The 27,667-nt window shown below is 28.7% G+C and overlaps 1 protein-coding gene across 1 annotated transcript in view; it reads left to right on the top strand.

The window, feature by feature from the left end:
• LOC142325754 (venom carboxylesterase-6-like) overlaps positions 1 to 20,902 on the top strand; it is a 65,951-nt gene extending 45,049 nt beyond the window's left edge. The window contains exons 4-5 of the mRNA XM_075367785.1: positions 19,508 to 19,642; positions 20,792 to 20,902. Of these exons, the coding sequence (XP_075223900.1) occupies positions 19,508 to 19,642; positions 20,792 to 20,902 (246 nt within the window). The remainder of the gene's footprint in view (positions 1 to 19,507; positions 19,643 to 20,791) is intronic.
• The last annotated feature ends 6,765 nt before the right edge of the window (positions 20,903 to 27,667 follow it).

Genomic DNA, 27,667 nt, shown 5'->3' with positions numbered 1-27,667 from the left:
TTCATTGGTTCCAGTTATAGCCGAATAAAACTTTAATTAATGAAATATTTAGTTCATAAGGGAAGGCAATTCGGTTCGAATCAGACTTCATCTCCTTTTTTTTAATATAAATATATTGATTTATTAATAATTATTTACCTTACTTATATGGTAGTTTCCACTTACCAACAATCTTTAATAGTATTGTTCGAGTGCTTTCGGATTATTAATCCATCCTCAGGAACAATAATGTGTTATACATTATAATTATTTACTTCACATATCATTAATTATACTAAATTGAATTTTTAAAAAACGTATAAATATAACAATTGATCGTCAGAAGGTAAAATAATGTTAACGTTATTCCTCATGTCAGTATGAAGGTCTCAATTGATATTATGTTTATTAGTATGAAGTTTATTATTCGGGCTTATAAAATAAGCTATATTTTATAAAGATTAAAATAATTTATACGTATTGACGTATAAATTACACATCACGTATAGAGAATTTATACACATTAATATTAAATTAACAACTTCAATAAAATCCCTGATGATGGAGAAGTGATTCCGAAAGCGCTAAGACACATACATTGAAAATCGTTGGTAAGTGGAAACATTAATTTATACAAATTGCATTAATACCAACGATACCAAATGATTAGAAAATTAAATTTTAAATATGTTGTTTCCTCCAATCGGTTTTCCAACTACTGCTGGGTCTGCCTGTGTTATTTTCTATTGGCTAATTAATTACGAGTGAAACTTGGACGATCGGAGTACCTGAAGAAACGATTGGAAGCTTTTGAAATGCGGTGCTGTAGGAGAATGTTAAAAATCAGATGGGTGGATAAAGTGACAAAACGAAGAGATCTTGAGGTAGATCGATGAAGAAAGAAGCATTTGGAAAAATATAGTTAAAAGAGGAGACAGACTTATAGGCCACATATTAAGGTATCCTGGAATAGTCGCTTTTGTATTAGAGGGTCAGGTAAATTGGAAAAATTGTGCAGGCTGGCAACGTTTGGAATTTGTAAAACAAATTGTTAGGAGTGTAGAATGTAGGAGATATACCGAGATGAAACGATTGGCTCTAGATTGGGAATCTTGGAGAGCTGCATCAAACCAGTCAAATGACTGAAGATAAAAAAAAATAATTATAGAAATCTTTACTATATTTCATTTTTTTATTAAAAAAAAAATGAAAATAATTAAGGTCGTAAAGCTGAAAGCGGAATGTTTAGTATCTAGAATTTTTGTAAGTTTTTTTTTTTATAAATAACTACGTAACGTAAACATGTTTATTACTAAACACATTTGTAACTAAATAGATGAATACTTATAGTGTCTGGTAAAAAAAAAAATATCAAAAATAGGCTGATTTCAGATTGTCAAGAAAAACGCTGTAAAAGTGTAATCTAAAGGAAAGATATTTCAGACTAAAAAATATGAATTTTCATAATAAGGTTCTATAATAAGTTGTTAAATGAATATTTCTTGAGATATTATTTTGTGGTATCATTAGATGGTGTGGTAAACTGTGTAAAACCCAAAATGTTATTAAAATAAAACTTTATCATAAAACTTATATTCCTGCTTAAAATTACTTAAGGGAGGAATTTATAGCATAATAGCTATAATTTATAGCATCACGCTTTTGTAACGTATATTTAGGAAATTATAATTTTTCTTAAAATACACCATCTGATACCACCCGAATATTCTAATAAATACATAATGCTTCCTTAATTAAAATACTTAAACATACAATAAGCCAATAACAATAATAGCAATAATAATAATTTACTCTTTTTTATTCTTTATATAATATATTCTAAATATAATACTTCAATAATAAAGTACACTTAATCATTTTAAGTGATGAAGAAATTCTTAAAATGACAATCTTAAAAAAGCTTAAGGAAAATCAATATGAGAATATAAATTCCTTTTGTAATTAATCTATTGTTATGTGTTTTCCAATCATTTTCTCAGCTACTGCCGCGTCTGGATGTGTGTATATAGGCAAATTCAGTTACCGCTAACGACTTACCAGGACTGACGTAGCTGTAGAGGTGTGCGATATAAGTGTAAATGTACCGGTCATTTTGTAGTCTAGAACAGACTCAGGTCGACTGCTCCTGAAAAGTGTGGTTAAACGAAACCCAACCACAAAAGAACACTGGCATCCACAGTTCAAAATCCATATAAAAGCAATTTAAAATATAAACACATAAGGTAATACTAAGGTAAATTCGCAAAAGTAGTAAGTGTATAAAATAAATCGCATTTCAGATTTTAATGAAAATTGTTTGAGCACATATTTATATATGCGTTAAGAAGGTTCGATACTTAGGCATTCAAAAGCAGAAAACACTTTTCACACGGCTCCAAACATCTCCATCATTTTATAACTGATTTTTATAAAATAAAAACAGTATTTAAAAAATAAACCATTTTTTTGAATTAAGTTTGCTTTTTAAAAACTTTATTAATTGGATCTGGAAATAATTTATTGTTAAACTTGACAAAACACGTTAGACACAATTAATATATAGAAATTTTGAAAAGTAAACTATATATATATAGACCTTTTAAGATGAATTGGAAATAAAACCTCAGTGTTGTAAAATCTCTCCAAGCGCGTGGCATGGCACAGCGCCATGTCATTCACAGAAACGTTTACGGTAAACGTTTAATTTTTGCGGAAAATGGCTATAATTATATGGTAGTGGGATATTCTGTATCCATCACAATCAGCATTTTGCCATTGCGCTCGCAGAATTACGAAAATATTCTAGATTCCCAACCATCTTAAACGGAAATACAGATATTGTCACGTTTTTTAATTGGTATTATTTGAAAAATCATTGACATAGCAATATTCTATCTGTAAAAAATATTCTTTTAATTTCATCTATAAGATTTTTTAAACTTTTTAATAATTAAAACGGCAACGAAAGCATATTACGGTTCTTTTTTTGAATTGTGTTGAATTAAAAGAAAACAGTTCAGTTTTAATTTGATAAAGGTGGATGGATATTAACCCACCGGGTAGGTCTAGTGGTGAACGCGTCTTCGCAATCAGCTGATTTCGAAGTCGAGAGTTCAAGCGTTCAAATCCTAATAAAGACAGTTACTTTTATTTGAATTCTAGATCATAGATACCTGTGTTCTTTGGTAGTTGAGATTCAATTAACCACACAGCTCAGAAATGGTCGACCTGTTACTGTACAAGACTACACTTCACTTACACTCATACAAATCGTCCTCATTTGTCCTCTGAAGTAAATCCTGACGGTGATTCCCGGAGGCTAATCAGAAAAAGAGGTGGATATTGATTATTTCTTAAAAATAAATAATTGAATATCCTTTTTAGCAAATATTGCACATTGCAGTAAAAAAAAAAAACGTTTAAGTTTTTTTTTTTTTTTTTTTTTTTTTTTTTTTTTTTTTTTTTTTTTAATTGTCGCTCAGAGTAAGGGAGTTTCCAAAAATAAAAAAAATAAATTATTTGAAATTTTGACGGTTAAATCTTATTTTAGTAATCATTGCAATACCAATAAAAAAGCCCAACTGACACGGAGCTCCAAAATTTAAAAAAAATTCAGAAAATTTTTTTCCTTATATTTAAATTATGAAAATAAAAATAAGACTTTTAATGACAATTGCAAAAGCTTTCCGGTTTTGCTGGAAAGGTTTTGCAATGAAAAATCTGTGTAAAGTATTGTATGATTTGATTAGCGTAGCCGGGAAAGTCATGCAGATTCCTTTCTGCATGTAATTTTTTTTTTGTATTCAAATTTACTTATGGTTCCGATAAACTGAAAGTGATTCTAAATTACAACACTGCGAAAATAATTTAAAAAAAAATTATGTTTTACTTCTTAATATAGTAGTCTATATAAGTACTATTCTGAAAACGACTATAAAAAATTTATAAAAAGTAAATATCAAAATTGAGATTTTAAAAGTAAAATTTTAATTCAATTAAGCTTAATTGTGAAATACGAGTAAACGAACTTACTTTAATCGAAATTATACGATATTAAACACAAAAAATTAATCTAATTTAAAAAAAACAAGAATAACTTTCCAATTTAATGTTTCTTTTAAGAAAAATGAATTTCCAGATCTCACTACATTTCTGACAGAAATGTATTAATTTATCCTAAATTCATGAATATTGTGTAGAAGATTTTTTCTGAAATATTGGGATATTTATTCAAATTAACGAATTATCTTTTATTTTTTCTATTCATAGTACTGAATCTAATTTAAACGGAATTTGATGAAAATATAAGAGAGATAAAACCAATTTAAGAGCAAGATTACATTTTTTTCACATCACTTATAATACTGTGTTTTAATGTCTTAATAGTACTTTTGAATACCTTCGGTGAAAAAAAAAATAATAATATTACATCAATTACATTTAAAATAATTATTTACCAACGAGCCAGTCAGGGCTCGCTTCGCTCGCCCATTTCGTCTAGCCAAAGGGCTCCACCCCCTGAACCCCTGCTGTATTTGTTATCCTTATGATTGTAAGAATAATACTGATAAATAACAACTAAAGCCTGAAAAGCTCTCTTTTCTCAAATGTTTTCCTCGTTCTTGACATAGTAGCTCTGATAAGTTACTGCTGCAGACAAGCTACAGTTCGAGACGGCGCCGCGGCGTAGCGCTTTCGGTCAGCAGCTAACCGAGAATTTCACACTTCAGCTGTTTCAGAGGAACGAAATACTCTCATTATTTTAGAAGACTTTGAATAAAAAGAAAAGTTACTTCTGTTTCTTGAATTCATACTTTTCTAACTTTTGACGGTCCAATATCAACAGACAAAACAAACAATAAAGCCCATAAAAGTTCGCTAAATGTGCTTTAAGCTAATAATAATAAATAAATAAAACATTAGATATTTTACAGATATTCATTAAAGAAGAAAAGTTAACCATTTTAATCCATTATATTTCTATTACCGTGGTAAAATTATTTTACTTTTTATTTATTTTATCTTATGGTTGATGAATTAATGAACAAAAAGGGATTAGTTTTTTTTTTGTTTTAATGAATATATTTAATACCTTAACCCCATTATCGTGATATTTATCACGAAAATTATCGTGATAATTTTAGTTGAAGATAATGATTAAGTTTCTAATGTATAAAAAATTGTCCTGTACTTTATGCGTGATGCGCGCACGGGGACGACCCTAGTTATCATTTCATTATATGTATAGATTATTTTAATAAACAAATTACAAAATGCTTTCAATTAATAACATTTTTTTTATATTTGCTGAATAAAAAAAAATGACCACAAAATATACTTTCCTACATTCCTTTTGAAATAAACTGCCATATCTTATATATTGGATTAAACTGACCACTTCAGAGCCGGAATCATATGATCCTATAGAACGGCTCAATCTATTAATCAATATTGACGAAAAATGAGTATGTACACAATTAGAGTACAGTAAATATAAATTATTATTAAATATGATTAACGTTTTATTGTTCAGAATTTTATTTTTAATATTGTTCAATTTTTGGTCAAGGTCGCAGACACAACGTTGTTCGAGAGCCGACAGTTTTAGTCAATGTTCGCAATACCGGTCTTCTTTCTTTCTTTTTCCTGTTTAGCCTCCGGGAACTACCGATTAGGTATTACACCAGAGGATGAATGAGGATGATATATATGAGTGTAAATGAAATGTAGTCTTATACAGTCTAAGTTCGACCATTCCTGAGATGTGTGGTTAACTGAAACCCAACCACCAAAGAACACCGATATCCGCGATCTAGTATTCAAATCCGTATAAAAGTAACTGCCTTTACTCGGACTTGAACGCTGGACCTCTTGACTTCCAAATCAGCTGATTTGGGAAGACGCGTTCACCACTAGACCAACCCGGTGAGTTCGCAATACCGGGCTAGAATTTGTCAACAAACCAGTGAACGGTGTTATCAACAACCAGCGAAATTACATCATCAACGTAACAAATTATTTATTACTACTATAATTCTGTTGAGAGTGGGGAATAACAATGTCAGCTCTCAGTCTTAACCCACCGGGTTGGTCTAGTGGTGAACGCGTCTTCCAAAATCAGGTGATTTGGAAGTCGAAAGTTCCAGCGTTCAAGTCCTAGTAAACTCCGTTATCTTTATACGGATTTGAATACTACAAGATTTGAGACTGTACAAGACTACACTTCATTTACACTCATACATATCACCCTCATTCATCCTCTGAAGTATTATCTAAAAGTAATTACCGGAGGCTAAACAGGAAAAGATCTCAGTCTTGTTCAAGTTCTAATAAAGGCAGTTAGTTACTTTTATACGGATTTGAATACTAGATCGTGGATACCGGTGTTCTTTGGTGGTTGGGTTTCAGTTAACCACACATCTCAGAAATGGACGAACTGAGAATGTATAAGACTACACTTCATTTACACTCATACATATCATCCTCAGAAGTAATACCTGAACGATAATTCCCGGAGGCTTAACAGGAAAAATAAAGAACCACTCGGACTTACTATTCTCACTATTCTCTTCGTGCTATGAGTGTGTTAGATTCGGTTGTGCTCTTCATTAATTACGAGTATGAATTCCTGTACTTTTTATTTGTGAATTTTAGTATGGTTGATCCATAAACTATCTATTCATGCGATTTTGCTAAAATAATAAAATGAGGAAAGTGCATTGTGAAAACGTTATTTATTCAATATCCTCTGAATTCCTTTGTAATAGGATGTACTTTTATCGGTTGCTCTAATTTAAAACACAGGATCCGTATTATTTTAAATCATTGGTTTTATTAATCTTATTCTTAAATCACTAGTATCAGTTGATTCTCTTTTTTTTGGCAATGTACAATTAAGCTGGAATATATACTGTTTATTATTGGGTTGGCGTGGTTATATGGTGTGATTAAGTAATTTACTATATGTGTGTAATCTGGACTATAATTTGTTGATTACAAAGAATATATTTAAATCAAGACTTTAATTTTGTCTGTATTTTTAAATAACTTTGGCTATTTACAAGTATTCTGTAATTAATATCATATATGAATTTACAATGTTGTCTAACCTATATTTTGAATTATTTTCTATCTTGATGTTTGTAGTTGTATTACATAAACTAGTAACTGTTTTGATGTGATAATCTGTTTTCGAATCACTACCCAGTCCCAGACTCTCAGATATTCTCACACATATTATTACATAAACTTATAAACTATTAAATTGTTTTTCTAGTCCCATACCATTAATGCTTATGTATACGTACTAATGAGTTCGATATTTTACTTAATAAAAATGTTATAGCGATATTTTGTTTTTTCGAAAAAGCCCCCATGGCCCGATTTTTCCCATTAACAAACTCAACCGAGATTTATTAGTAGTTATATTTTATGTATCAGTTTGAAAGTGATTGGCGCAAAATTACGGCAGTTAGCGAATCCACAAGAAAGTGAAATATATATATATATAAATGTATATATAAACTTTTGAACTGACGGTAGTTTTGGTGTCTGGGGGATTTTAGACGCGAAGATATGTCGAAATTTTCCGAGAAAAGTCGAATCATGATACCCATTAAAATAAATAGCTTTTTCATGAAATCTACCTAACACCGAAACTCGGGCAGAAAGCAATGTGAAACATAGACTACAATACTGTAATTAAAAAGGTGAAATATTGCTATACTACCATACAAAACATTATAATGATTTTCAGTCGAAATCCAAAGCAGTTAATGATTGAACTTCCGAACTGGTTCCTATCTATAAATCTACGAATTAATCACGTGAGAGCTAGACTGATCTTACCCAGCGATTCCTTCACTCGGCGAGGACAGGACATCGAGCAACAAATTGAAAAATAATCTCTTGCGCTTCTACATTACATAAGGAACAGACATTAGTCAAACACGGACTATATGAAAAATGGATAGTAAAAAATAGTCCTTTGAAATGTGGTATTGCAAAAAACATTTTTAGAATAAGTCGGTCATTAAAATTCGAAATGAAAGCAGTTAAGTCGAACAACAGAAGCGAGAAATCTATAGGTAAAATATTTTACAGACGAACTAAATTGGAATATATATATATATATCACAGAGAGCTCTCTCTCTGTCTCTCTCTCTCTTTCTCTCCTCTATATATATATATATATATATATATATATATATACACACACATGAAATAAGAAATCAACGCTACTGACAACATCGTTTTGCATCAGACGACTCTCAATATGATCAGTTGAGCACAGAAGTTCATTTATGCCTAGGGTGGTCATTTTGAACATCTTTTGTAACAATAAGGTAAATAATTGCTACATTTAAATTAAGTTTTATGTTTTTCTTATTTAATTTATAGGCGCCATTCATAAAAATTCATTTCAACATAACCTATTGATTCTGCAGCGATTACATTATAAGTTCGGTTTTATGTTGCTCACTCTGTATAATTGTAAAACTGAGAAAAAACTATCAGCAATGAAATTAGCTAAAACCTAAGTGAAAAAATAGAGCTCAGTTCTGCTAATAAAACTGTTTTTATGTAAATTAAAAAACCCTTAGTTTCAAAAACATTGGTTCAATTTCTAATCAAAAATTAGTATTTAGTATGAATTTTTTTATATAAATTTAAAATTTTTATTATCTTCAAAATATAACTGTTCGAATGGTCATATAAACAAAGAACATATACAAGTATATAAATATTTACAACACAAAAAAATCTGATGTGGACACCTTGTATGGACTTCCTTATATGCCTATTAAATTACATATATACATTTTTTTAAAATGAAAAGTACATAAAATTTTATTTCATTAATAACTTCTGATATTTTTTCATATTTTTTTTTTTTTTTATTGTTATTATTGAATTACTATTTATCGTAATTTTTTTTTTGCAATCAGAGATTAATAAATCAATATATTCAAAGTATAAAAAAGTTAAAAAAAAAGGAGATGAAGTCTAATTCAAACCGATGTGCCTTCCCCTTGTAACATACAAATATTTCATTAATTATAATTTTATTTGGCTGTAACTCTGGAACCAATGAAAATAACTACCACTTGTATATCGTTGAAAAGCTCTCAATGAGGGTTTATTACTGCAGTTAAGGAAAAGTCCAAAATCCAATTTTTTTTAATTTTGGGCTTTTTTGGACATTTCTGGTCAAGTTGATTGCAATAAAAAGGGGAGGGGCACAACTAGAAGTTACAACAGTCCTATATCCAAAATTTCAACATCCTACAGCTAATTTTTTTTTTGAGTTATGTGAGATACATTCATACATACAGATTTCCTGCCAAAACTAGTCAAAATGGATTCAGGGATATCAAAATACAATGTCAAGATAAATGTAGATTTAATATCAAAGAAATGAGAGAGGCACTATCCAGGGTTAACTCCAGATACAGCCCTAGGCCAGATGGGGTGTTGGGTATAATCCTCAAAAAACATTGGTAAGGTCCATCCATGGATCATACTGGATGCTCTAAATAAGGCACTGGAGCAATGTAGATTCCTCGCACCTTCGAAGCAGGGGAGACCAGCCCTCATCTCCAAGTAATCACATGTGGGGAGGGATCCAGCTTATTGCCCAATTTGGTTCTCCTAACATTGGGTAAACTGTATGAAAGGGTCCTAGCTGAAAGGATTGAGAAAGAACTGAGAGCGGCGGGGGATCTCTTTCAGTCACAATTTGGCTTCATTAGAGGGAGGTCTACTGTCGATGTGCTCAGGAAAGTAGTTAAATTTGCTGACACATGCAGGAAGGGCACTTGGAGGACCAGGAAGATCCCACTTCTGATCCTCCTAGATGTAAAAGATGGTTTTGGTAGCGTACCATGGGCAGTAGTTATGGAAGAGTTGCAGAAAAAAGGAATTAGTGCCTACTTAAGAACAACAATTGCAGACTTTCTATATGGGAGAGAACTTTACCAACACTTAAGAAGTTGAGGTGAGATTTTTCATGCAGAGTGGTGTGTTCCGCAGGGGTCTGCATTAAGCCCCCTAGTGTGGAATATAACTTTTGATGGACTGCTGAGACTGAGGTTTCAAGAAGAAGTTTTATTAGGTGCATATGCTGATTTTTTAGCTATTAATAGCTGGATCCACAGAAGATGTTGAAGAGAAAGCTATACATCAATAAGATGGGTGAGCACCTGGCTAAAATCGTAAGGCCTAGAAGTAGCGTAAAAGACCCAGATAGTGGTGATCGTTGGAAGATGGAAGATAAGATGAATGAATATTAATGATGGAGATATGAGAATCAGTATGAAGCCCCATGTGAAATATCTGGATATTTAGATAGAGCAGTCTGAATTGTTTAATAAGTATTTACAAGAAGTTTCTGACAAGGCAAAAAACTATCAACTCCTTGAGTAGACTGATGACCGTGAACTGGGGTCCACAGGCAGCAAAACGGCAATTACTGATGTTGGCGGCAACGGCAATGCTGTGCCAGCTTGGTTTGCAAACAGAAAAATATCAGATGGCTTGGTGCACTTCAGCACTGCGCAGCGCTGAGGATATCCTCAGAATATAGAACAGTATCTACGGAGGCGGCGTGAGAGTTGACTGGGGTACCCTCAATCTACCTTCTGGCTGAACAATGTGAAGGAGTATACAAAGGGATGCCAAGGGGAGACGCAGCTAGGTATATAAATTTTTCACATAACAGAGAAAATTCATAACATTCATGTAAATTATAGAATTTACATACATATTAAATTTGACAAAAACAACATTTTGAACCAACTTTAATATAGATCAGTTGTCTATTTCCCTACAAACTAAAAGGGTTAATTAAAAGGGTTCCCTTGTTAATTCAAAGTACGAGCTATTAACAATAACACTGACTGTACACTACTGGCAAAGAAGCCACAAAATTGCCCCAAAAAGTCCTTGAAAAGATTAATTTCACATATTTACCAATAAATAACACTAGTCTACAAATTAAAGAAAAATTTTAGAATTGGAGCACAAGCAGGTGAACTTAAATTTATTTTTTATATTGAATCTTAAATTCAAAGTCTTATTTTTATTTATGATCCTTAAAAAATAGCAGGAAAATTTTAACTTTATTACCTCATTGTTATGTAAGTTGTGACATAACCTACATAATGAATTTTTAAATTTTTTTTTTAAATTATGAACTTTAATTGCAAAAAAATTATGTCTATTTAAACTGGGAAATCACTGTTTTCTTTAGTACCAAGAAGTTTTCTCTTCGTAAAAACAAAGAGAAAGCTTCATTCATCATAGACTCATCTCATCTTCCTTGATAATGCATTTCTGTTTGTAATATATCTTGAGAAGCTTTCTCTTTATTGCTCAAAATATAGGCACAGCAACTGAATTTAAAGGGAAGAATTGAAGATGTGAATGTGAGAAATGAATTTTCAGTGACATTCCTCAGCCTAAATTTTTATAATTCACAAAAGTTTATTAACAGATCACTGTTTTCACCTTTTTTGTTTCCGAACCTTCAACAACATCTTTAAGTTATTTCCATGCTGTTAGTTCCTCCTTTTTATTCTTATTTCTATCAAATATTTGGGCACATATGAAATATCTTATTTCAGGCTTAAAGAATATTACCTCTCTTAATTTATAATCACTAATCATGAAAATACCTGAGTTAAGTATTTAATGGCTTTGCAGTCTTCATATAATGCTTTCACAAAATTTTTCACTACCCCTAGTTTTATACATAAAGCTAGTATCGAAGAGGCTCAACAAGAAAAGTGTTCTTTACATTTTGCTCTCCTAGAGTGAATATATTTTTTTTTGGCTAGACTTTAAGTAAGTAATGTGTTCTACGAATAACTCTATGTCTTCCACAAAAACAAGAAGAAACAGAAACAGTATTTTATAAAGCCACCCTGTGAAATGAGAAGAACCCCAGTAACTTTCATACAAGTTATAACTTACATTGTACCAGTCTTGAAAACATTTTCAGTATGAAAAAATTTCAACTCTTAAAATTTATTTTCTCAATTATGAATAATTATAATTCTTTAACTAGGTATACAAAAATTACACACACAAATTATGCAGTTAAGAATTTAAGTCACACTGAGGAAAATTTGGTCTAGTGGAATAATTATTCCACTCATTACTAGACTCATTGTTTTTGTCTACCCATGTTTGAGTTGATATTGCAATTGTACTTTTACAGCAACATGTAGTTACACCTATAATGTTAGCCTTTTAAGAAATCAGACAGGAAAATGTATTTAATAAAGCAATACTAACAAGTTTGTATGTCTTTTATAGATAAAAATTATAATAATAAAACGCAAATTTAAGTGATATTAACTTGGAAATGTGATGTGACATTGCAGTTTGAAATATAAAATCTGATTTAACATGAAAAATATTATATAAAACACTCATCTACTCTCCAGTTATAAAAACAGTGTAAATTTTTAAATCATCCCTTATTTGTTTAAAATTATTATTAAAATTGGTCATAATATTTTAAATAATTTTTATAGTAAAGGTTTGAACTATAGAGACTTAGTCAAATTTCAAAAAGTGGGAAACCCATCTTTTTATTGATTTCATTCTACAAAGAAATAATCTGTTGATGAAATTTTAAATAATACTGTTTTAAAGAACTCTAAATTTTCTGCATCCTCATTTAATGAGTTTGTAAATAAAAGTAATTCTTTAATTTCATTCATCTTCCAAATTGACATTTTATTTTGTACTGTTTTTATTTACTTAGGATTTTTCCACAGTCCTAAGGAATCCATTAACCCTTCTGGGAATCCTTTTTTGTAGATGGAAACAGTATATCTACTCATTCCTGACATCATCTTTTTAATGAATACATTATTACATGCTGAGGTGAATAAAATATTTATTTATGTAACACTATTATCATTAGTAATCTGTTATTTGGAACTAATTACTTGATCAGTCTTTAAACTACTTGCTATTCTGCCAGTCTTTACTTCAAGGAAAGGTTTTGTCTAACACAATTTTTAAATACTGAATTCCTTTTTATTCACATTAATTGAAATTTCTTCCTCTACGTCTGAGTATTCCAACTTATATTTTTATTTAACAACCACTGTACGTAGAGCTTCAATTTCTTTAGAAATCACACACTTCTTTTACTGTAGCAAATCTTATTCTATCCACACTTTTTTTTTAAACCCTTTAATTCTAATCCCATTTCATTTTTTTACATTAACACAGATGACTACTACCTCAGTAGCATATACGAAACTTCTTTGCAACATCTATGTGCATGATCCATGGATTCTGCTGAATTTCTTTAACGTTTTGTAATAGTATATTAAACATGGATTCACCGTTTCATACCAGAGACCAAACACTGAGTGGGAGCACATGAAAGTATGCTAAAGAAAGGGAAAACAGTTCCATCTGCAGAAAAAGTCACAGCTACAGTTTTGTTGGGATTCTTGGGGTTTGGTGATCATAGACTGCCTGGAAAGAGGCAGTATCATTATCTAGGAGTATTACTCTTCACAAATGGACCAAATGAAGGGTGCTATTCAGGCTAAATGAAATTTAGAAAGTTGTTGGTCTAAATATATCGAATTGCAAGGTGACTTAAGTTGAAAACTAAAAACAAATTTCTGAAAAATCTTGTTGCTGTCAATCCGAGAACTTTCTGAATAGTCCTTTTATTATTTTATTATTGATTAATTTACAAAATATACTGAAATTATTATGTAAATAGATACTAGTATATTATTATTATTATTATTATTATTAATTGATATATTGAAATTAATAATAACTAGAAACCTGTTAACGATAATTATGTAATACACCTATAACATTATTATTATTATTAAAATTAAAACCTAATAAGTGTAAATAACCTATAGTTAATTAATAATAATGGTTGTAATTTTTTTTCTTAATTTTAGTTTGATTTTTGTCTGTTTCAGAATTTTACTGGGATTTGGATATCATGATTCCTGTCAAAAGACCTTTATACGAGGCCTGTAAATAAAGTAATGAGACTAGATTTTTTTGCCAGCCAAGTGGCAGCACTATAAAGTTGCTAGTAAATATATGGATTTGCATTAGGTATTAATATTTTTAGTCTGTTGTTGCTACATGAGACATAAACAAATTTTCGTGAATCAAGTTTTTGTTGTGCATAACAAAAATGAGTGATACTATTATGAGCAACATTGTGCAATCAAGTTTTGAGCTAAACTTGGACAGAACGCTACTGAAATTTTTTCAAAATTGAAAAGGGAATATGGAGATGACGCTCTATCACAAATCCAAGTTTTTAGGTGGTTTAAAGGATTTTCAAATAGCCAGGAATCAGTTGCAGATGATCCGCACTCTGGAAGACTGTTAACATCAAAAAGTAATGACAATATTGAATGAGTCAGAGACTTGATACAGTACAACCAGCGATTAACTGTCAAAATGATTGCAGAAAAATTGAATTTGAACCATACCACAGTCCATCAAATTTTGACAAACAAATTGGACATGAAAACAGTTTGTGCAAAATTGGTCCCAAAAAACCTTACTGTTGAACAGAAAAACTACAGGGTGAAAGTATGTTGCAATCTTCTAGAGCAAATTGAAACTGATCCTGATTTTCTAAAAAATGGTTATTACAGGTGGTGAATTTTGGATTTTTGAGTACAACTTAGAACCAAAATGCCAGAGCAAGGAGTGGTAACTTCAAACACACCACCTCCCAAAAAAGCCAAAATGAGCATATCAAAAATCAAAACCATGTTAATTTGTTTCTTTGAAAATGACATTTTCCATAAGGAGTTTTTGCCTACAGGACAGACTGTAAATCAATATTTTATGAGAAATTCTTGAAAGATTACTGAAAAGAGTTGCTTGTGTAAGACCAGCCATCAAAGACAACCGGATGTTGCATCATGACAATGCATCTTTTCACACTGCACTCTCAATTAATGAGTTTTTGGCAAAGAAAAAGATTCCTGTAGTTTCTCAACCACCTTATTCACCTGACATGAGTCCCAGCAACTTTTTCTTGTTACCGACTTTAAAAAAACAACTCAAAGGACACCACTTTGTACAACAGTAGAAAACATTAAAAAAAATGTAACCGACCATCTGAAGGATATTCCAGTTTCTGAGTTCCAACACTGCTATGAAAAGTGGGAAAACCATTTCAGGTGTTGCATGGCTTTCCAAGGGAACAATTTTGAACAGGGAACAGGGAAAAATTTCGAGTCCATGTATAACTGGATTGTAAATGAAAAGTTTGTCTGAACCAGTCTCAATATTTTATTTACAGACCTCGTATACTCCATGGATATAAAAAACCACTGTCCCAGAATTTGCTTGGATGCATCAAGGGAAACCATAAAATATATAATTAATTATAATGTTAAATATAATTTGACTTAAATCTATTTTTTTTAGCAATCTTTTTTACCGACCTGTATACTTTCTTGTCATTTCATATGTCACTATAGCCACGAAAGTAAAAATATATGTAAAGTTTAAATTTAAAAAATATTTAGAAGATAATTCACATTCAAGAGAAGTTAATGAAAATTATTTGAAGTCTGTTTTATCTGCACAATGAACATGATGATAAACTTAAGGGTTTTTCTAATTTTTTAGTTTGTTTTATTTAAAAATTCATCAACAGAGTAATTTTGTTTCTATAAAAAAACTTTTTAATTGTATTTTAAATAAACATGGGAACTTATTTTAAATGGCTTTATATATAATTTAATAATAAAGACAACGGAAACATATAAGACTTTCATATAGCTAAATTATTGTGTTTAGTTATATGAAAAACATTCTGTTGTCTGGTTTAATTGAGGTAGATATTTTTTCAGCAAAGATGCACATTTATCGTTTTCTTCTCTTTTTTTAGAAAAAATGTCCAGATTCCCCCTAAATAAAGATTTTCATGATTATTTCACAAGGAACTAACATAATACTTAAATGTCTTCAAGAAGAATCACCCTCAGTAGTGGGGGTGAACTTAATGCCATCATTAACAGTTACCATATTTTTCTTAAAACCACATAAGATTTGTATAATTCAAAAAGGAGGTAAAAAAAATTTCATGTTTAATGCTTTGAGTTGAGTGTATGAATTTAAAAAAAAAATTAATCAACCTATGTATAATTTATTGTTTTAACAATGAATTGAGTTACAGCTTTATTCCTATTACTTATATTATTATTTTATATTATAGCATTCCATGAAATAATTAGTTTTAATTGTACTTTAAATATTTTTATTGCTTAAGTAGAGTCATTTAAAATAGCAAACATTTAAAAACACTCAAAATACTTTTCTTTATATTACTATCTCATATGTCGCTAATATTATAGTATACAAATAATGTTTATGGTTATTAATTTATTATGTTAATAATAATATTATTTTTTAAATCATTCTTTATTACATCTAGTTTTATTAGTAAGATTAGATTATTTTTATTTCAAATTTGATGCAGAATGTTTTAAATTCTTTGAAATTATTGCCTAAATTTTAGTTTGTATATTTAATTATTATTTTGATATTTAACAAAATATTAATATTTTGTTATTTAATAATAACTTTTTAAAAATTTTTAAATAAATTTCTGAAATAAAATATATTTAATTTAATTAATTTTTTTTTAATTTTCAAATTTAGTGAAATTAAAAATTGTTTAATATTTCATTAATATATTACATGTAAATATTATTTATACATATATAATATATTAGATGTAAACATGTTATATTTATTCAGTCAATAAATTATTTGATTGTACTCTAGTCCATTTAACATATTTTAAATAAAGGTTTAACGATACATATTTAGGGTGTTTCAAATAAAATTACCCAATATTCAACTCTTACCCTCATAAGGTGAAATACTGATTTTTTGGTCTTGATTATACCGTTTACAACTACTATTAATATAGCCAAGATCTATTATAAAAATTATTTAGATGTGTTTATGAAAGCCTTTCATTTATTTTTAGTTCAAAGGAAACTTTTCAAATAAAATTATTCCATTTGTGGATTTCTTCCTATAGAACCCTTACTCTGTAAAAATCAACTTAAATCTTTTTAGCCAAAGGTGATACTTTTTGTAAGATACTGTTACGAAATTCAGTCATGAGTTCCCTAACAGAAAAGTAATACCTTTCACGTAGAAATTCTATTAAAGCTTTTTGCAAATTATGGGCAGTTTTAATATTTTTAACAAACTATGAAGCTTATTATTTAAAAACATATTATACTCATATAACAAGGTAGTTTCTCAAAAATAGTAGTTGTATACTCTGGGATGAACAATTCTTTTCTATAATGAGTGCTACATTTGTGAATTTCCAAAATAAGGAAATATTTAGATAGGTATTTCTCAAAAATACTATTATTGTCTAGTGTAATTAAATACAAGCCAGGATTAAATTATTTAAACAAACATTCACCTTTAAACAACATTCAGTATCTAATTAATCTGTAATTGATTTTTTTTTTTTTTTTTAATTTTAAATATGCTTAAGTGGTCATTAGTTGTATTTCGGAATATTAAATTATAAATTAATAAGAAATACATGTAACCATAATGGAAAATTAAAAATCTTTGTTCCAAGATAAGAGATAAGGATAGAACTCCAAAATAAGCTCCATTAAATTTAAATTTCTTTGAAGTTGTGCTATATGCTCCTTCTGAGTCAGTGATTGATAGACCATAATCTCAAGAAAAGTGGCAAAGATACAGTTCGGATGTGGCAAAACAATAACTTTTAAGCCTCTACTGCTGGTATGATGTAAGAAAAAATGATTTGTATTAGTTTTTTTAATATACAACTTCTGCATTAATAATTAAATCTTCATTCAGTTTTATATAGGTTCTAATTCTATTGAACCTCTCAATGATATTGAGTGTCATCAACAAAATTAGTGAGTTTTGTCTCTGATGTCAAACTTGAGAGGTCATTAAAGAAAGAGAAAGAGAGAAATAGATAAGAAAGAGAAAATCCTAAATTTAATTTGTGGTATTCCATTGAAAGTATTGTCAAAGTTACTTGAACAATCAAAAGAATAAATTACTTGTTTCATGCTCTCAGGGTAAACTTTTAGCTGTCTGAGCACAATTTAGTAATCGCTCAAGGATTCATTGCAATACTAAAGGTTAATAATCAAGCAAGAATGGTTAATAATCTTTGCTAAAAGTATCCACTACTGTTAAACCAGGCCATAGGGCTGTTTTTATGTAACTTAATGTAATACTTCTACTTTTGAGAACGGGTTTTATTATGTTTTTATTGCCATTTCTAATAAATTATCAAACCATTTAAAAAATCTTTCCAAGAATTTATTTATAATACAATCAATGGATTTTCTTTTAAAAAAACAAAAAATTATTCTTCAATGAATGTTGTTTAAATAATAATAATTAAAAAAGAAGTTTAGAAACCCTGAATTTTCTGTATCCCGGTCTACAGGTAAATAAATATCCATATGTGCTCCAATAATTTTCATAAACATCTGAATTGGGAATTATTTTTTATACTTAGTATCTTCATGTATTTACCTTAATTATTTTTGTGCTTATGTTTTAAGTATCTAATATGGATTTTAATCAGATTTATTTTACATGATTTTCTTTAACTTACAATGGTTCAACCAAATCTTGCAACCTTAATTAAACTCATTTCCTGACGTCATACAATGGTGAAATTTTACACTGTGACATCAGTCAGGTGACAATACAATACTCCATTGTTAATTTCATATATTTCTATATTTTATACGTTTAAGTTAAGTATGATACTCAATGAGTAACATTTGTAAAAAACAAACTTTATTTATTACAATTAATATACATTTAACTTAAAATAATTAATTGTTAGCATCATTATGAGTAATGAGTTATAAAATAGGACAATATAATATCAAATGAGTCTAAGACTTTATAAAAAGAAAAGTTGAATGATGTGCATTGTATAGGTCCAGACTTAAGACTGAATAATTCTTATTACATTAAGAATAAAGACACATAGGTTGCAGCTGCATTACATTCTTTCTTATGGTGGCTTTTCATGGAAACTAGGGATAGGCAACGCACATGGTTTGTGGAATGTAATACATCATCTATTCTCAATAATGTAACTTATATGTATGAATATGTTTATATATAATACAAGGGGAACATCTTGAGGAAGGGAGCTGAATCGATTAGATTTAGCTGATTGATTCTGATTGTGGATTCAGTGTGAATAGATCAGGTGGCTGTTGAATCAGATTTTAATATGGCTAATGTAAATTTACCTTCTAAAATTTATGTACACTTATCATCTAATTTTATTATAAATAACTGGTATCACTTATAATAATGAAAATTAATTTTCCAGATTATAATATAGAATAAAACTGCAAAAATATTTTTTTGTTTGCTAAAGAATTAAAACAACTAAAAGTAAAATTGTCAGTTTAAATATTTATACAATTTAAAAAAATATTAACAATTTACAAAGAGATTACATGCACTCAAGATTTTCTATGCAGAGCCAGCTGAATTGGAGCAAGAAGGTGAAGAAGTTGCAGAACAACAGTTGGACAATGGCAATCACATAATAGAGCCAAAAGCCATTCAGTCCTGCCATGTACAGGTATGGAACTGTTGAATGCTACGGTTGATTCTGTCATGGGCCTTAACAATGTACAAAATGTAAGGAAGTACCTTGAACTACACTTTTGTCCATCTAGGTTTAAAGCTCTTCATTGCAGGACAAACACACATTAGTCTTAACAGAGAGTTAGATCTCTTGATTGACTGGATTGAAGAATTGGATAATTCAAAATTAACTGGCAGGAAACCTTGTAACAATAATACCATAACAGAGATGGACTGTATGAAAAATAAAATGTAAATAGAAAATGTATTTAAGTATATAATAAATATGTGTTCAATGTTTTTTAAATACATACATGGATATGTATATAAAGCGTATAAACATACATTGGTTATACATATATAACTAACTGAAAATTTGATAACAATTCACTTAATTATGACTAAAAAGTAGAAAATAAAATAAATTTAAAACTTGCTTTTCTTCAAATATAAAAAATAATAAAACCAAACAAAACAATTCTTACTAAAAAGAAAAATAAATAAAAAATAAAAGAAAAAATTGTTTTGTTTTTAAAAAAATTACTTTTAAAAAAATCTTCTACTTATGAATGTCTAAAAAGAAAAGCATGGGTGCACTCTAATTATAAAGTATTTGTATATGCTAGGGCAGTAATTTTTATTTATCCTTGGAGTAGCATATTTTACTCATTACTAATGTGATCTATACACTCTGTTATTATGTTCCCAACAAAACAAAATATCTATTTATTTATAATACAGCCAAAGGCTTAGACAATTTTATAACCAGTTTTGGTTCAGAAGACTGTGAAAATAAAAAATGAGATTTTAGAGACTGTGGTATTTCCTTGATAGTCATCTGTTCTGTAACCTACAAGATTACAGAATAAGCCGAGGGTCTCAACAATCTAACCAAGATCTCCACAATATAAATTACAGAATGATACACATTATGAATCATAGTTATAAATTCATAAATGATTGCAACTGTACTTTTACTTTACCATCAAATTTTTTATTATCTTAAAAATAGTGGTAGGAGTCTACCACTCAATCCCTTTTTAATATTTTAGAGAAGGATAGTATTATAAATCTAATGCAGTAATTATTAGGTTCTCTAGCTGAAACTTTTTTCAATATTAGAATGATTTTATTATATCTGCAGAAGTCTGAAAACACATCCATCTTAAAGTATGCATTGAAAGGATTTAATGTACAGCCAAGACAGCATTTTAATATGAATGGTGACGACACATCATCATTGTCAAGAACTTAAAGAATTAATAGTTTTTAAAATTTTTAATACAGTGACTAATTCAAATATAATTAATTTATTAGGTTTGTATAATTTAGAGTGATATTGAACTTCAATCAGTGATTTTGAATTTTTTTTTCAAAAATTCTTTAAATTTTTTCCATGTAATAGTTATGAATAAGTCATTAAGCAACTAAGGTTCTCAACAAACAAAAGCAAACAAAATCAAAATAAAAACAATCAAGTAATTTCATCTTCCCGGCAAAACATGGAAGATAAGTGTTTTACCATGTTCCAGGCAGCCTCAGTTTTATTATTAGATTCAATAATCCAGCGACCATAATTCAACTGCTTTCTAACGGACTACAGTATTTATATAATTTCTGCAGTTGCAATTCTCTTTTACTGGTACAACCTAATCAAATTAGTTCAGTTTTATGGTCTTAAATACTGGTCTCTAAAACTTCATTTTTCATTTTCACAGCCTGCTGAGCCAAAGCTGGTTATAAAATTGTCTATTGTAGTGCCTGAGCTCTCTTTGCAATCCTCATTTAAACATTTATATTTCATTAGAGATAATAAGAATCAATTATGCCTATGAATTCAGTATAATAATTATTATCCAAAAAGATTAGTATTATATCCTATACCAAATATTACAGTACAAAAGAAAATTAAACAATATGTTATCTGATTTTCACAAAATTTTTTTTTTTAAATACAGTACATAGAAAACTTATTCCTGCAGTATTTAAGTATAGACTCATAACTACTCAAACTCATTTATTCTTATTACATGTTGAGAGTCTATATATCAATATTATTTTCATGTGATTTTTACGATAATATCACAATGTTCATAAGCCTGTTCAGTGTTGAATTTTTCAAGAGCTTGATTATATAAAGATTCAAGTCCTTCCTCCAAAAATTTGCAAGCTCCAACATGATTTCTTATTTTTTCAGAGTATTTAGCAATAAATTTAAAACCTTTAACTTTATGCAAGATAAATAAACTTCCTTCTTTAATGCAGCATTCTATAGTACTAATTATACTAATTATAATGACTAAGGCTAATAAAATTGAATGAACATTGAAATGAATGGTTTTCAGACCACTAGCAAAATATAAAAAAGTAGGCAGGAAATTTTGCTCAGATGTTGCAAACAACTAAACAAATCTGGCATAAAATTATTTCCACATTTACCTGTACCAGAGATTTATAGAAAAGGATATGTAATTGGAAGTAGAATCTAAAGCCTGCAGCAAAGAATTAACAATTGCAGGCCATGACAAAGAAGAAGTGCAGAAAGAATTCATAACTTATCCACAATAATACAGGAAGAATCAATTATCTAGTATAGAACACTAAGTGGAGTGTTTAATAAAACAATGAATAAAACCCTTAATAAAAAATGTACTGTTGACAAAATGCTAGACTTGTCATTATTAAATACTTATTATAATTAACTATTCATATATATATATTCCAGTCTGAAGTTATCATTTCTTAGAGCTTCCTTAAAGAATAACAAGTTTCCAAGACACAAAATGGCCCATTACACCATTATTTGACATCCATAAATATGAATCATGTAGACCAATAATTAGAAAATTATAAATATTAATTATCCTTATATTTATATTATTAAAGAATTTACAACGGTTGCTAAAAAGAATAGTCACTTACTCTATAAAAAATTAAAATACCCACTTCTCTTAAAGCAGACAGCAAAACTGTTTTCATGTAACTAAACACAATTGTTTGGGCATTTAAATAAAGTCTTATGCTATCATTGCAATTAATAAATTATGGAACAATTTAATTCATCTTCCCATCAATTTATTTAAAATACAATTAAACAATTTTATTTTATAAAAACAATATTACTCTCTTGATGAATTTTTAAATAATATTAATTAAGTAATATTTGTTTAAATCCCCTGAATCTTCTCCAACATGTAGTTAAATATATACTAAAATATCTTTCTAAACACCCTCTAAATTGTGAATTATTTTGTTATTATTTTTTATATTTAGTAATCTTCATGTATTTACCTTAACATTATTTCAAACTTTATATATTTTAAACTAGCAGACTGGTTGCGGCTTCGCCCATGCTGTATGGTTACTTGCATTTCTTGTTCCGATCAGGGGAAGTACAGTCACTCAGGGCTCGCTTCATTCACTCTTTCCATTTATCCAGAGGATCTGCCCCCTGGAGCCTCCTTTGTTCGTAAAACTCATGCTTGTGAATAATAATAAACAAAAATTAAAGCCTGTTCAATTTATAAAAACTAATAGTACATTGTAATTTCTTCGTAGCAACAGTTTGGTCAGTACAGGCCTTAACTTTATTGTAATCTAAGAATGTAGGCTTCACATTTGTGGGATCAGTCAGCCTTGACATCAAAAAATATTAGTTGTAATTGGTTATCCATACTTTGTATGGCCAAAAATGTATTTTTCCCAGTTCTTATTGTTACCTCTCAAACACCATTAGGATGTGGCCATACTTCATTTCTCATTTTTTTAAAATTATTTAATGTTTTTAGTCAAGTAATCAAAGTCTGATGAAGCCACTCGTGTTGTAAATACAGTGAATGTGTTGGTAGAGCTGCCATGTCATACACGACTGTCCCCTTAAAAATCAAAATATACAAGTAAATAAGTTTTACTTAATATATTTGAAAATGTTAAAATCAGTTAAATTTTTTCATTATTTTCAAGTAATTTCACGTAAAACAATGGAAGAACAATGTTCCATGGGAATTTATGTGAATGAAAAGTGTCATAAAACAATGCCAAAAACTCATTAAAATTTGTGAATTTAGTGATGAAAACCAACAACTTATTTTTTTATGTGTTAATTCAGATGTCACTAGTGTTTGTAAATATCATATGCCTCTGAATAGTATTTGGAAACCCCAATCTAGTGAATATCTCATTTAGTATAGGTGGAAATGTGGAAAATTTACAAGCATTGTTCATATTTCTTTTATCTTACTTCACCCCTTTCAAGACTGAATTTCAAAATGTAGAAATTGGTTTTTAGATTTTTAAATGAAAATTTCACACACCAGAAATCAAGTTGATATCTCCATTTGTTACTGAGAAATTAAAAAAACAGCTCAGGGTTTCAAAATAAAATTGAAAATCCATTTTAACCCTTTAAACTGGGAATTTAAAAAAATCTAGAAATTAGTTTTTAAATATTCACATGAAGATTACACACACAAAAATCAAGTTAATATCTTCATTTATTACCAAGAAACTTGAAAAATAGTAAATTTCATTGTTACGCCATTTTAATCCTTTAAACTCAGAATTTCAGAAATCCTTACTTAATGTGTACTTATATCATAAGAATATTTATACAAATTTTCCTCAATTTATCTTCAGTAGTTTTTGCTGGGCGGTGATGAATCAATCAGTCAGGACAAGTTGCTTTATAGGTACAGATAATTAATATTGGCTTTAACCATATTTATGTTTTTACTTTACAATTAATTTTGTATTTTGTGAACTGCTCTGATTAAAATTTTACCATGGTTTCCTCAGTCAAGAAATGAAGACAAGAAAAATGTCTTAAAATGCATTTTACTTGCGACAGGCCGTACATCAATGAATATCAAGATATTATATCATCAGTTAACAGAATTATTTTATTAACTATAGACACTTCATTAAGATCACATTTAAAAGGCGCAGTGCACACTGTAAATATGCATACTTATTTTTCATGACTCTTAATTGCAAATCTAATATGAAAGCCTTTACACCACTCGGTGGAGATCTTTCAAAAAAGTTGTTACTGTCTTCCAATATAATTGATAAATATTGTCACAGTTGACTTTCTGTAGACAGAATAAAATAAATATTCTAAATTAATTACAAAAAGAACAATTTAAAACTAGTAAAAATCCTCTAAATAATTCAATATGTCAATACTTTAGAATGATTTTACATATGAATACAGAGGACTGAAGTTGGAGAGTTGAGGACTGTAGAAGTTGGAGATGACAATTTATTGTTGCACAATTTTTTGTTAAATTATAATGTTTTATACTGATATAATCCATTAAAAAAAGTGACTATTCAAGCAAGCAAATAAAAGGTTTGCTTTTAGTTTACAGTAATAAACTTAAAATTATCATAGTCTTGGAATAATACTTTCTTATCAATTGGCTATTACTTTTTACTTTTCAGTGAATTAAACATTATACAAGGTAGGGTGCTGTTGAATGTGGTGGGTGATCTAAATGGTGTAGTACAAAATATAGGATGATTTACCCTGGCTTCTATTAATTAACCAAATCACAACCTAAATCAATAAATTAAGGATTTAATTGTAAAATAGAGATTTAATTAATGGGGAAAATGAGGAAAGGAAGTGTGTTCCATAGATAAACAGTTTTTAAATTCAATACAGTGCAGTTTTTACAGACAGTTATCTTTATAAGGTAAAAGTTATAAAAAATTTACCTTACATTACATTATTTTTCAAAATTTGCATCTAAAATTAAAATTCAATAAATTATAATTGACTCAAAACTGTTTATACATTTAAACATACTGTAATGAATTATAGAATTTAGAATATCATAACAAGCTAATGACCATAGCTGTTGATGCCCACTGTTTGATAACAAAAAATCATAAATCCCAGAAATTAATTAAATTTTTTAAATTTCCAGAAAAAATGATTAAATTGTAGTTTAAGAAATTAATTTCCTTATTATATCAGTGTTGGGCTCCAGAATATTAATAAATTATAAACTCAAAATTATTGTCAAAAATTCTCAAACTAACCAAGAACCTAACCTAAAAATTAGATGTTTTAACATGGGTACTGCAGTAACGCAAATGTAAAAAAACCTCTATGAATCTGGTGCTTTCAAACAACTTACAAAAAGGAAAGTAACACGTCTATTTAAGGATCTGAGTATATATATATATATAAATAAATAAGGGATATTTGTTGGCTATCTGGACACTACCTACTTTTTCTACCCTTTTTTTTTTTCAAAAACTGCCATTACAACACAATAAACTTCACTTACAATTAAAAATGTTTATTTCTAATGAAATAATGACTATCTAAGATAATATTATCAATAAAATTAAATAATAATGCAGATAAAACCACAATACATGACAGTATGGTGTCCAGATAACCAATAAGTTCCAAAAAAGGGTTAAAACTTTTTACAACATACGTCTGCATATCAGTAGTTCAATATAATTGGATTGAAAATACAAAAAAAAAATATAATTCTAAAAGTAAACAAAAAAAATAATATTAATATAATGATAAGCAAGTATTGTAGAATAGTCTCTTAACTAGTGAAGTTCTTAGGTGTAATGACTAATCATAATCTATCTTGGAACGACCTTGTAGATTACATTTAGGTGGAGAAATATTTTTTCTCCTTTAGATTAAGGAGGTGAAATATTTTTTCTAAAAAATTAATAGCTTGCTCAATCAAGAAAAATTCATAACAGCTGTTTATCATGGATCAATAATCTCTCATATAAAACACCCAGTACTGTTTTTTTGTGGATCACCATGTGAACAAAATAAAAAGTTTTTCACCTATAAAAGAAAGAAAAGATAAGCATAACAGAAATAAGGAAATATGAAATCTGTAGGGAACCTTTTAATGAGTTTCAATGAATGACATTTACTTCAGCAGTTATTTGTGGATTCATAACCAATTGTAAGTAGATAGATTTTGAAAGAAATATAGACTTTCAAAGTTATTTATTTATTTATTCTGAAAGTAACAACAAACTTACACCTGTTCACAATTACTTTATAGTAGATTGAATACCAGGATTCAAACCCAGAAGCAGAGATGCTACCACTCTACCAAAGAGTTGATAAAATAATTAAAAAATTAAAATTACTGTTGCTATAATTAATTCTACAAAATTAAAGCATGGTTATTCTACTTTAGTTTTGTTAGGTAACATAAGTAACTTTAAATGTTTATTTTTATTATCATTCTTAGACACACTGTAAATTCAGGCTTCTACGAACAATCTAAAAAAGAGTGTATAAATATAAAATTAATATTAATAATAAAATTTCATGATAATTTATTAACACATGACATCATGATTAGAAATAATCAAACTTACTTAAAAAAATATACAAAAATTATTCTTTTCCAATTGTTTATATTTTGATTATTTGAAGTCCGTGCCAAGTTAAAAATTATTAACTTATTGGTAGTTGGTTTTTAATCTGGTTTCAACTTCAAAAAGTCAAAATTAAATAATTATTCTCTTACTTTTTTTTGTTTTTAACTAATAACATTACTTAGTTTTTTGAATTTAAAATATGGCTATCTAACAAAAAGAAAAAACATGTCCATAGTATCATTTGCTAAAAATGCAAGGAAAGAAACCTATATTAAAAAAAGTAATGCTCAGAGATTATGTAGAAAGAATCTACTAAGTGTAAGCTTATTTCCTTTGGAATTTATGAATATCTTTTACTACAACCCTAATTTTTACTATCTTAACTTTTTTCAATTAATTTTTTTAAATATTTGCGTGAAAATACTTTGAGTATCAAAATGCCATTAGGCATTATTTGCATTATTACGGCATAAAAAATCAGTTTACTCCAATAATGCCGACAAAACCTTTTTAATACTTTAAAACGGATTTTATAGGTAATGTAATTTTTCATTTAATTGATCTTACACTAATCTGAAAAAAACTTACAACAGAGCTTACTTTAAAAAACAAACAAAAAATTATCAAAATCAGTTTATTT

The sequence above is a fragment of the Lycorma delicatula genome, chromosome 5, assembly GCF_047948215.1.
Source record: "Lycorma delicatula isolate Av1 chromosome 5, ASM4794821v1, whole genome shotgun sequence".
NCBI lineage: Eukaryota > Metazoa > Arthropoda > Insecta > Hemiptera > Fulgoridae > Lycorma > Lycorma delicatula.
This window is presented reverse-complemented; position numbering and strand designations above follow the sequence as displayed.